Source organism: Lissotriton vulgaris, chromosome 8 (genome assembly GCF_964263255.1).
Source record: "Lissotriton vulgaris chromosome 8, aLisVul1.2, whole genome shotgun sequence".
Lineage (NCBI taxonomy): Eukaryota > Metazoa > Chordata > Amphibia > Caudata > Salamandridae > Lissotriton > Lissotriton vulgaris.
The window spans coordinates 1,317,782,487-1,317,796,045 of NC_141696.1; the positions used below are offsets into that span (position 1 = coordinate 1,317,782,487).

The following is a 13,559-nucleotide window of genomic DNA, read 5'->3' on the forward strand; positions in this document are numbered from 1 at the left end:
TGAATTTCAATTGGTGGGGCCAGCGTGAAATCTACATGAGCGGTGCCATTGTCCAAGGATCGGAAATTAGTGTAAGTGCAGTTCCACGGTGGGGGTCCTTACACGGCGTGAGGAAAGCTTCACGAGAAGTGGGTTTAAGCTAAATTGTTACTTCTTTGGGCAATCATTTCTGTCCTGAGGATGAACCGAGAATTTGTATGGTTCGAAATGTCGTCGACAAAAATGCACTAAATGCATAGTTAACACAAAATTGAACATGCATATGTGTACACTGTGGATTGTCTACTTATGATCTATGATATTTAGATGACCCAATTTTTGCCTACTATTTCTCTCCCTTGTTTGTGTTCCCATAGTGTGTTAGCTGGACATCGGCTGGTGTCCCACGTTCATCACACTCTGTGTTCTATTTCTTTTGCATTATTTTTATCAAGACATTAAAGTGTCCGGCTGGGCATTTCTCAAAAATATAGTTCTATTCAGTCTATATTCATTTCTTGAACATTTCCCTTCCTTTACTAAGGACCACAGTTATTGATAATTAGTACAACATCCATAGCCTTTCTTTGGTGTTTACTTTAATGTTTGATGGGCCAAGAGTAACTTGTGGAGTACAAAACCTCCACTTACAGCTGCCTGCACTTTACCATTGTTGGTTTTATTTTACGCTTACCACATAAACAAAGACTTAAAATCGTGCATTAAAAATGACAATCATTCTTTGCAGAGACTCTTCCGAGAACAATAGCAGTGTCCATTTCAGAGGAAGAGAACATTTCATTTTTGTGGAGCAGTAATACATACCAGAAAATAGTGTTTAAACCTTGCAGCATTCAGCAACACGTCAATATTTGTTGCATAATGGGAATTAAATGTACAGGGCGCACACTGCTCTTTCAAGTATAATAAAACCACTTACGTTTTCCAATTCCATTATGCAGGGCATGGTGATATCAGACAATATAATTGATTGGTGCCGAGGTGAAAATATTGAACCACGTGCAAGATCAGAAAAGCTAATTGCTTAGCCAGTCCAACAGAAATCTTGCTAAATTGATCAACATCCGTTCTAACTTTGAACTGAGAAACAATACTGCAAGGAATGATGTGCCCAAATATGGAAAAACTGAGTAATGGTAATAGAAAACAACAATAGCAATGGAGTTGCTCATATTCACATTTCTACAAATTTAAAAGAGAAAAGGGAAAACAGAAAATTTGCTGTGAAATGTATTCTGGGACAATATGTTCATCTATTAAATATTTTGTGGTAGAATTAACAATTGTAGTAGGGTTTATAATGGCCACATTTAGAAAAGTATGTAAATGATATAGCTGAGGGCATGTTTTCAAGTTGGATGGTAACAGGAAATTCAAAAATGTGTGGAGGAAATGCTTAATTTACAGGATAATTCAATTGTAGGCCTTTCCAACTCCATACCTGCACTCCCCGATGCTTCACACTTTCTCCAGAATGCTTTGTTGCTGCCAAATTCCCAGTCAGGCTCAGCACCCAGTTCACAAATATTAGCACACCTATGATTCACCTGGGTGCCCAAATACATTCATTAGGGATGAAACATTCTTTCCTGAGTCACAGTCTCAGAAATGTTGGTATTTTGCTCTCACAAAGGGAATTGTCTCAAATGGAAAATTAATATATTCGATTTAGGGGCATTTTTCTGTGATGTAATCTACACCAAGGTTTTAGCCAATCACCAAACAATGTGCAGCTGCATCGCCACTCTAGAGTGGAAATCAAACCTGTGAAGGGCAGCAGTGAAGGTGTTTTAGGGTGGAAATTACGAGGGAACGTCTCCAAACGTTTTAGCGAAGTACGTGAAGAGCTTTCTTCCAGAGGACAATAACAGTCAAACGCATTTGTGTGTCACATTTGTCCACTCAGAGACCTGTCACATTCCCATAAGTGGAAATATTTCTTGTAAGTACTACTGAAAAACTAAGGTGTCACAGGATTTCAGGACTACTCCAGCGATTTTGTGAGTTTCTAAAATGACAGAAATGTCGTCTATTCATTGGACTTGTCACTGTTTATGATAAATGTGCAACATGACCTAGTATTTTTTTTAACACACTGTTTATTGACACCATCAGGATATCTGGCAATACAATGCCTCAACAATGCATGTATTTCTTCAGGTTACATAACAAATGAAAAATCAACAGTAGTCGGACATTGTACCCCGCTTACCCATTTCCCCTCATGAGCCCACCGCCCCAAAATGATTCAGATTAGGATGGAACCTCGTGAGGGTCTCCGCCATCAGCACTCTCTCTATGGCTCCTGATTTCCACAACCACATGTTCAACCTCAGATCATAGTGGCTCCAATCGTAGCCCTCTGAATTCAGCCCACACTTGCCAGATTTTGTTGTATTTCCAGGGACAACCCTGGGCTGCATATACTAGTGTCTCTATACCCATACAGTGGTCGAGTCTCTTTATCTACTCCCCCACTGACGGGGGAGTATCGGCTTTCCAATGGTGAACTATATGCCCTTTGGCAACTAACAGCCTCAGTTAAAGTAATGCCCTTTTATATCTGTTCTAGTCTAAATCATCACTTGTGTGAAGTAAGATGGATTTCGGGTTGAAATGGACCCTCTAGCCCTGGACAGAGTCTAGGCAGGTGGTGACGCTCATCCAGAACAGGGCCTGTTTGCCGCATCCCAAGACCATGTGTATGAAGTCACCTTCTGCAGCATGACAGCAGAGGCAAGAGGGGGACTCAGTCACCCTCATCCCCCAGAACTCCACTAGGTGAAGTATACCCGGTGGAGGTAGTGTAATTATATTAAATAGAATCTGGCTGCTATTACCGTGCTCCAGGGCGACGCCCTGGCCTCTGGACACTCCTCCTCAGTAAGGTCCCCTATCCCAGTCTTCCAAGTGCTACGCAATGCGCTGATGGGGTCAGGCTGTTGAAGGAGCAATGAGCAGAAACCCTTAGCCAGTTTATGGTCCCACTAAAGCCCCCTAGCCTTTCAGGAGTTCCAGGGGCAGAGACCACTTCACTTCTTCTACTTGGCAGAACATTTATTGTGTTCAGAAAGAACAAATTCTCTGCTGTTCGTTTCTGAGGAAAATGCCCCTGCCAACACAGCACTTTAGTTAGAAATGAACACCAGGAGAGGCCCCATGTCTTAGCAGCCCGTGTCCCATTCTTTTTTATTTTTCAGAAACAAACCGCAAAGTGGGAGCTCATTTCCAAAAAAAAACATTAAAATATAATCGTAACAGATTGGGAGTTTTGAACTTCCAAATGCAGCCTTTGAAGATTTGACCTGCCCAGGTCCACCCTGCCATGTATGGTGGATTCAGCAGGGACATTGTGTCAGGGCTCCCTCTCAGAGAGCCTTAAATGAGGTCACAATACATTTTGAGTACAGATCTGTTATTGAAACATTGTTTTGCTTCCATACTTTTTGTCAAATAGATGTATACAATGTGTCCATAACTTGAGCATGCAAAATTTAGTAAATACCTTGGGAGGGCTCTCAGATCCCGGGTACTCCCTTTGGTCGAGTTTTTTCCAGCGCTGCATAAGTCTAGTGACAATAGGAGTGTTGAAATTTACTAACTGGAATCCTGTTACATTGGCTCCTCCATGCATGAACCTTTCAAGAGAAATATCCTTGAAACCCTATAAAATAAATGTTACACCTTGACGTTTTAAGTCATATGTCGTCAGTTTCACCAGCAGAGCATGAATCATAAGACTGTTTGCAAGAAGAAGCGTCTTACCTGTAACGCTAGATAACTGCCAATCTTCACTATTGAAACATCTGGACAGGCCTGATCATGATGGTCCAGTAATGCGGTTTTAGGCCTAGTTCTTGATTGACATCCAAACTCTAGATTAAAGTGGGAACATATATCGCAGGTGTTTGCTCCAATGGTTTCTGCCAGGTGAAACCCAGCATAAATGGAAGGAGCAAATAGCACACATATACCGTTTGCAAACATCGGAAAGGGGAGGACATGCATTTTAAGCATGTTATTATTCCCCCTTACGAGGTGAAATACTTGTAACTGAGCCCAAATTGTGCAGGCGCTAAGCTGTAAACTCAGCGTCACCTTTTTGCGCACGATCATGCTGATTTTTCTATCTTTTTTTGGCCCATTTTTGCTGGCATTAGAACTTTCTCTGTGTCACTGCTATACAGTCATGTACTCGGCTGCTAAAATGCCTCTGGTAAAATTGGACTACCTAATTTTCCTGAAAGGCCAGAGTAGATGGTGCAGAAAATGCATCAATGCAAGGAAGGTAATTATCATATATGGGGTGCAGTGTGTATTTACACTACTCACCAATATGACAAAAGTATATGGCCGACAGGAGCATCCTTGTGCTCTGGCTGGGCTTCTGTTTAAAAGCGCTGCTGTGACAGTGAAAAGTGAGTTCGTTTATATTTTAGGTAATTCGCCTTGTTAGCCCACAGGGCTAGGTGCTCAATATAGAAAAAAGGCATTTTACACACTGTAAAGAGTGTACCCTCAAAGTGACTAAATACTATAAAGCTGTTTTCTCTGCATAGGCTAAGCTAGATATGAAAAAAGCTTTGTTTCTCATCTCCTTTTGGAAATGCTAGAAACATGATTCAGTTATTATCCACTTAATTTAAAAAATCTGATTTAATAGTGAAATTATATTTAGACAATAGAAAAGTTGATTTATAGAAGTGTACTTTGAGCTGCCTGAGACGAAACTGGTTTAGAATCAATTTCCCTCACAGCTCATACTAGAAGCCTAAGACACACCCATAGCTGAGGGTACGGATTGGCCTCTAGGCCCAGGAAGACAGGGTTACTGTCAAGAACTAGTATTCAACAAGTAGTAGCCTCCTGGGATTGAACTTTAACTTGATGATGCCAAATGGGGCTGCCAGGATCAGTTCCCATTCAGTCCCTGGGCCCTAACAGGCTTTCTGGCTCAAAACCCCAGCAGGAAAGAGAGGTAGATTTTGAACTAACAGACACTAGGACACATCATCTAAATAGAGGAGTGGTTGAGTGAGAGACAGAGGCCTTCCAGGAGTTAGAATCTTTGATTTAGGTTTCTGTGAATTTTTACGGTCAAGCAAAGAGGAAGAGGTGCCATAGGAAGTGGGAATAGGGTAAAAGAGAATACAAAAATGGGCTGTAAAAATAATATTTACTGGCTAGTGTACAAGATATGACTGGAAACTCATCAAACCTCCTCACAACCGTCCTGGACCAGGGAGGACAACACCCAAAGAACAAAGAGTCTACTGGAAGAAAAACACTCAAGGACTCCTGACTCCTGCTGGGACACCGGAAGGAACTGCTCAAGTGTCAAACAGCAGACCTCCTGTTTGCATGCACCAAGGACTGACTCCAAAAGATGACCGAGGACTAGACCCAGCAGGAGCCCTGACTGGCAAGAGACCTGGTGTCTCAAACACCCCTGGTGCCTGTATGAGTTACCAGACTAAACTTTTGAAGCAGTTGGAGAAAAATGGGACAAAGTGCTGAGGTTTTCCCAAGAAGAATGCACAGAAATCAGGCAAGATCAGCAGTTTTGTTTCACCTTATCAGCACCTCACAGTAATTGTATCTATTCTCAATGCGCCTTGCCTAGATAGGGGTTCCAACTGTGCCCCTCTGGTAGATTTTCTGAACCAAAAAAGTGACTATGTCAGATGGTAAAGCTTTGGAACAGGATAAGGTGGCAAATCATCTATTCTAGCAGTGAAGCAATGTCACCAGAATCGAAACTGAGGTTTGTAGCTCTCTTAGCTTTTGGTGCTAAAAATGGCTGCAGCTGTATGATAATAGCAAAAAATTAAACACTCTTGCCGTCTGCACCCTTGGACATTGCCTCCGTGAAAGGTTGTACTCCAAAAAAAGTAGACTAAGTCAGAAGGCAAGAATGTTGACTGGACCAACCTACTTTGTGTATCCGACACCTGCTTCATTGCGGTCAGCCTGAAATGTTGCCTATGTCCTGGCCAACCATAAACACAGATTTTATATGGGCGTTTTACTTTTATTAGCCACTGTTTAACTTAACAATTATTATTTCATGTTTTGGGCAATCCTTATCCAATTTTAATAATTCTGTTACCTTTTTTACACATTTTTTCTCTATTTTTCTAAACTGGTATGGGACTTTGAATATGTTGTTGTCCAAATTGTTGCTACTGCTTAAACCTAACACTCATTTGTCTGGTAAACTGCCTCCTGTTTGTGACACCATTGGCAGGGTAGAGTTTGACTGAGACTTGTGTTGGGACCTATTGGTGGTGGTAATGGGGAGGTGTTTATTATGTCTGACAAGGGTTTCCTCTTCCCAAATGAATAACCATGCTGTGCCAACTCCTGCACTGTTTTGGAGCTGTGGTATCTGCATGCATGTGCTGTTGATAGAGCGATTTCTTCTGCAAGGCATAATTATATGGCCCAAAGTTTTCCTAACTAGGGAGACACTGCAGGTCTTTGTATAGTCCTTCTGTATTGTCCTTGTTAGGATTGGCATGTAAGGGCAAATGCACCATTCAATGCAAACATATTTAATGTATTATAATCAGCACCTACTCTATGTTCAGAGAAAGTGAATTCTGAGTCAGCCTTTTTCAGCGCTTGCTTCTGTGGCTCAGGACACCTCAGTCATTGGCTTGAAACATTGTCAATCACATCTTTCATCAGCTAATACGAGCATTTCAGTCTCACCGTGATTCTGATGGCTTCTTAGGTATATCTTTCTGCCTCTATCGGAAATGCATGGGGGTTTATTTTATAACTAAGAAGTGCCCTTAATAATTACACATTTAATTCTTCATCTCATTTGTGCATTTTATACACAAGCAACCCCATTTTTAAGTATTTTGCACTGCAGCAGGCATTTGTTTAATTCTTTTGTCTGTGTTTGAGTGTGAACGTCAAACCTATAGGCTTTGCCATGGCTTGTTTTTATATCCACGAATGTTCTTGGCTCTCCCAGTCCAAAGAGTCACACATTCTATCTCCGCCTTACCATCCGCCTCTTCAATCGGCCACTCCTAGCAACACTACTGCCGGTCCTTACTCTGGAAGTGTTCATCATCTAAACATCATTTAGCGGAGAGAATCATGTCCTTCAATATTCTAACCCTCATTATAAACCAATCCCTTACCTGACCCTTTTCACTCTACCCATTAACTATCTGTCCATACAGATGCTATGAAATCTTTTTCCACTATATAGAAAGAGTATCAAAACACAACCAAAGAGCACAAATCTATCTCAATGTAAAGTGTTTTTCCTACATTTTCACTCTCAAAAGAAAAATAGTCCTGCTTGACAAATCCTATTTGAAATGAAACAGATGTAGTTCAAACTCAAGTACATTTCATTGTGTGAAATCAAACCAGAAGTTAGAAAATTGCATTTTTGAAAGCATTAGTATACAATTGCTGTATGTGTGTTAAGGTCTGTGGAGTACCGTACAGGTCCCATACTATTGATTAAGCACCACATTCAGCAGAAGAGTGCAATATAAAAGAGAAGATCACCACTATAACCTAAAACGGCAGCGCACCACTGTCAAACAGTAAATAAATGAAGAACAGAACCCCTTATGCTCGCAAAAAAAGCTGCTATTGCAGAGTCAAATGCAAGAACATTCTCCATCCTCTCAAAATGCACCTTGTTTAGGTATAGGATGCTTCAGATTATAGGTGGTCAACAATTACCATTCCCAAAACTCAGTGACTTAGAAAGGAACGATTCAGCGAAGTCTAAAAATTCCAGGCATTACTATAAGAAAGGAAACATATTTCATATTTTTTAGGGGAGTCAAAAGTCTGTTGTGGAGGTTTTGAGGCATTAAAGTTGACCACAACATGAATAGAAATATTGTGGCTGTCATTAAAGGACAAGGCCCTAGTGTCCTTGAAAGGAAAGAAATATGGTATAATGAGTACCTAGATCCCTATGTACCTTCCCAAGCAAAATTAAAAACCAAAAGGAGGGGGGAATTGCTGTGATACCCCGACTCCAGTGAGAGTCCTGCAGGTTGAAAAACGATAAAGAAATATAGGAGGTGGGGGTGTCACTTGGGACAGGATGTGCCCTGCTCCAACTCCACGGTGTACGTGGTGGAGGGCCATGCACAGCAGGGTGTTTGCTGCCTGTCAGAGATGGGTGCAGGGCATGGCCGCCGAAGGCCATGTGCAACGGAGTTTGGCATAAGTATGTATGGTGATAAAAACTTACTTTACGCAACAACAAAAAACTAGAAATGCACTGACATCAAACATGACATTATAGTTAGGTAAGGTAACACTTTCTTACTTTACATAAAAAAAACTCATAAATTATTTGAAAAAATAAAAGTTAAAGTGGCATTATAGCTAGGTGAGAATATTTAAAATACAAATAAAAGTTAAAGTGACATTATAGGTAGGTGAGAACATTTAAAATACAAAAACACTGAAATTCACCTTTTATAGTTCAATGCAGTAACTATAGCATGCACCCTTGCTTTGACCTCACATATTACATTATATATGATATGTTCTATGACATCACTGATAGCATCACTATAATGTCATAGAACATATGATGTGCGATGTAATATATGAGGTCATGGCAATGGCGCGAGTTATTGATAACATCACTGCTGACATCATAAATTACAGAATTGATGGCATGACTGTGCATGGCAGGATGTCAAAACATAAAATCTATGCCAGTAAGGAACTGTATTTAATCAACCCACTGATTATACAGCAACGGATCATCAAATAACAGGAAAATGGCATCACATTTTTGGATGTCCAGGGCCCGACTATTTGGAAAGCTCACAGACCACAGCTGAGAGCAGTACTAACCAACTCCACTTCAGAAAGCTCTTGAAGACAACATTTTTAAGATTGACATGTTGTTGAATGATATAATAGTAGGGGCAGTGACAGATCAACACCAGAAAAGGGGCACCACAGAACAAATGTATTTCTTATAAATCTTCAGCTGGAAATCACATATTCATTTTAAATGTGGCCATCAAGCTTACAGATAAAATGCATTGCTTTGTTAACCAGTTTTGCAATCAAGTAATGAAATAAACAATACCTACCAAGTTTGCAATAATATAATGATATCCTTTTACATGCTTCCCAACACTTACAATCTGTGTAAAAAGAAACATAGGTATTACAATTTTAGAAATAATATCACATATTTTAAATCCTAGTAATCTGTGGTCTGTCAATTTTACTGCAGCATTTATATAAACTGTAATAACCTGTGTATTGGTTACATTTGCAAGCGCAGTGTACAGCATATTATACATTTGCAGGTGTGAACATGGGTGCCACTTTCCCCCCCATTCATCATCCATTAGGCCAAAGGCCTTTGTGTAAGATGACTAGACTTAAGGGTCACTCCATAATTTTGCAGGGAGCTTTGTGTGGTATTTTGCCTTACATCACTGGTTACATTCATTACATCCTCTCAACTATGTTAGAGTAGAAAATGTTACAATACAATTAAATTTACTTTTCTTACAAAATTGTCACAATACAATGATGATTAATTAAAAAACCTTCTAAAGGCAGCAAACTTGGAAATGTAGCACTTTATAATTTAGTATTAACGTTTGACTACAAATGTACATCCGCACATACAAATAAAAAACACGACATATATCACCCTTTAACCTCTAAAATGTTGAATAAGAGTATATATACAGCTGAAGAATGTATGCATTTACCATGCACAGTTGCACAGCTTCCAAAAGGGATGTCTGAAACATACTATTTCTAGGATTTGCTAAACACTAATTTGACTATATAACAACAGCTTGTATTTTTCATACAGTAAGTGAATCAGAAAATCAGCCCCCCTTTGTAACACGTTTGTAAGAAATCAGCTCCCACAAAGTCAAAATAATCTAGTTTCTTGTTATTAACCGCATAGCTGCGGCGGTTATTTTTCCGCTACGCGGCTTTTTTCTAAAATCCGCGTTAGATGACGAGCTCAGCTCGTCATCCGCACACGACCACCGTGGCTGATGACGAGCTGAGCTCGTCATCAGCATCGAAGGGGTTAAGACGTTTCTGCAATGAATCCCAAGCTAAACTTTGGTAGCTAGGCAGAAAGAACTATGGCTTACTCATAGACACCAAAACAAAATTATAGTTAAATAATTTCCAGAAAATGTTGTTAAAACAGCAAAGTTAAATAATCAAAGTGAAAAAAAAAATTCAATAAACCTGATTTAGGAGCCATAAATGGAGTGTTTATTAGATTAATTATTTAATCTTTGGGAGTATAACTAAGCAGTAAGAGTTGCCTGCTTTTAGTTGAATGGACTCATTACACAAGTTCAATCAAGGTACTGTAACTACTCTAGCACTTCAAAAGTCCTGAAACATCCAAGGAAGTGTTTATAGACAGGTGGTCATAGTGAAAAATGGGAAATGCCTTTCTAACAGTTCCATTCAGGTCTATAGCCACTGTCCAGCAACCACTGGCTTGCTGGTTTATTCAAGGCGTATGCAAGTACCCTGTGCCTTCATGCTCTTCCAACCTCTCTGAACTTAGAACATAAATTCCAAAACGTAGACAGGCACCAGAAGCAGGACATGGGCTCCTTGAGCGCCAGCAAGAGGCTAGTTTCCTTATTCCCTTGAGTAGCCTTTAGGATTTCAAACTAGTGGTAAACCTAAAGACTGCCCTCTGCAGACCATTCACAAACAAGGCAATCCTTCCAGCAAGCAACCAGTTGTCTTCATCAACATATTCCTTCTAAGTAGTATTCAGCAGTTTGTAACAGGTAACCTCAGCTGTGGTTGGAAATATACCTCATCAAATCATGCTAATGTTACAAACATTCTTTGCCGTGTACTGCACTGTGACTGAGTTTCTGCTTTACTGTAAAAAATGTCCACCAGCTTGGCCCTATAGTTTGTCGCTCGGCCACTGCTTCCCATGCTGTGCTCCTTGTTAGACGTGCAACTCTGTGTGCCCATTTGACCGTTACATCTATTGATGCGGCTTGGAGTAGACACATCTCACTCTGCGACTGATTCTTTATAGGTGCGCCGACTCCCTGTACCATGCTACAATTCTGGATACAGGTATTGGAAATTGTTTCCTTACCAAGAAACAAGTACCCCCGGCTGATCCTGCTGGTTTTTGATGTGTCCTCAATTAAACGCAGCTTCCCTTAACTGATGGTGTAGAGGTGTGACAGCTCCCCACGCCCTACTATATTACCTACTGGCGATAGCCAGTAGGTATATATAGTTAGGATTTTTTCTCTATGGGATTTTTGAAAGTTCTATGTCTAATAACTTTGGCGTTTGTGGACGGAATTGGCAGAAATTTTCAGGAAAATGGCACATTTTGTTTCTGAGCAGCTCCTGAAAATTTGGGGGGGGTTCGTCAAGGGGGGGCCGAGAAAAAAGGGGGGTCCCAAAACGCGTTTTTCCCATTAATTTTTCCATAGGGCGGTTGGCCTCACTTTTAGCTCGAACGGCTGAATGGATTTGCACGAAACTTGGCAACATTGTAGGGACTGTTAGCCCGATGTGCCTTTGCTAGGTCTCAATATATGTGCTCCAGTGGATTTTGAGAAATTAACGTTCAAAATAATATTTATATCTGTGACAGCGCTCCGGGCAGCGCTCCGGTTCGCGTACTTTTCGCGTAACGGAACTTTGCGAAGCGAAGCTGATTGGCTCTCCGGTGTCTGTCAACATTCTAAACAGTCCGGAGCGGCCGCCATCTTGTCTCTCTGTAGGATCGAGAGACAAGAGGAGGCCAAAACAAAGGGGGAGATGAAGGAAAGGGGGCAAGGTAGACCCCTTCTGACCCCCTAGGATTGATGAGGGGGATATTATAGAGCCACGCGGGGCAAAAAAAAAAAAAAGCCGATTTTTTCGCCGTAGAGACGCGTGTTGGTACGCGAACCGGGCAGCTAACCGGGCAGCTAACCGGCAGTGTAACGGGAGTCTGAGGAGTAGCTGATTGGCTGTCAACATTGTAAACAGTCCGGAGCGGCCGCCATCTTGTCTCTCGGTAGGATCGAGAGACAAAAGGAGGCCAAAACAAAGGGGGAAATGAAGGAAAGGGGGCAAGGTAGACCCCTTCTGACCCCCTAGGATTGATGAGGGGGATATTATAGAGCCACGCGGGGCAAAAAAAAAAATGCGATTTTTCGCCATAGAGGCCCGTCCCGTTACGTGAACCGGGCAGCTAACTGGGCAGCTAACCGGGCAGCTAACCGGCAGTGTAACGGGAGTCTGAGGAGTAGCTGATTGGCTGTTAACATTGTAAACAGTCTGGAGCGGCCGCCATCTTGTCTCTCGGTGGGATCGAGAGACAAGAGGTGGAAAAAAAAAAGGTGTAAATGAAGGAAAGGGGTAAGGTAGACCCCTCCTGAACCCCTAGGATTGATGAGGGGGCTATTGAAGTTCCCCGCGGGGCAAAAGAAAAAAAAATTGCGATTTTTCGCGGTAGAGGTGCTTTCCGGTATGTTAACCGGGCAGCTAACCGGCAGCGTAACGGGAGTCCGACATATTGTGTTTTTGGAATGTTTGTGATATGTGCACGTGTGGATTTTGTCTAATTAAGGTTAAAAAAATATATATATATCTTTAAGCGTGCTCTGGCGCGCTTACGTTACGGGTTTTGTTTGCGCTGCAGAGACGATACGTCACGGTTATGCGATGCATCATGAGGCGTCTCACGGGCTACGTGATACGTCACGTAATAAAGAATATATTTTACAGCTATAGATATTAGCTTTTAAAAAACCAATGAAATTCACTGAAAAAAACGTAGGTTATACACCATATATAGTTAGGAATTTGCATTTACAAAACCTTGAAAATTCACTGAAAAAACCATAGGTTATAGACCATATATAGTTAGGGATTAGCATTTACAAAACCTTATTTTACTCCCACAAAACCATTGAAATTCCATATATAGTTAGTTGCACTAACTATATATAGCGCACCCGCAATCCACTGCTAATGATGTCACATATTACATCATTCATGACATGGTCAGTGACATCACTGATGACATCACTGATGACATCTCAAATGACATCACTGATGACATCTCAAATGACATCACTGATGACATCACTGACATCTCATTTGACATTACTGATCACATCACTGATGATATCATTTATGTGATAATACAATGAACATCTTCAGACTCTAATATAACCTTAGATACAATCAGTATAAACAGACACTCACAGACTGTCACTTATCCATGGAGTTACTCACACACCTAGTCAGTCATGCAAAAAATTAATCACACCTCCATTTCCTCAACTATACAGTTATACACACCTTACTTATTCAAACATATACTAACACATATTTACTCTCTTATACAATCCCTGATACAAGTTCACAATGATCCATACAGCCACTCTCACATTCACTGGCTCTTATGTTCAGTTATTTATATATGTCAACTCTCACATGGACTGTGTTTTACATATGTACTTACTTTGACATGTAGCACTGAGATATCCATTCACTCACCAATACACTCATGCACTCAG

The 13,559-nt window shown here is 40.9% G+C and overlaps 1 protein-coding gene across 7 annotated transcripts in view; it reads right to left on the reverse strand.

The window, feature by feature from the left end:
- Positions 1–13,559, reverse strand: part of GRIA4 (glutamate ionotropic receptor AMPA type subunit 4) — a 969,207-nt gene that overhangs the window by 185,717 nt on the left and 769,931 nt on the right. For all 7 annotated transcript variants that reach the window (XR_015299356.1, XM_086935255.1, XM_086935257.1 and 4 more), the window contains exons 5-6: positions 9,102–9,155; positions 3,506–3,664 (exon numbers count right to left, since the gene is read on the reverse strand). Coding sequence is in view for 6 of the 7 variants with exons in the window: in XM_086935255.1 (XP_086791381.1) it covers positions 3,506–3,664; positions 9,102–9,155 (213 nt within the window). In the remaining variant the exon portion in view is untranslated. The remainder of the gene's footprint in view (positions 1–3,505; positions 3,665–9,101; positions 9,156–13,559) is intronic.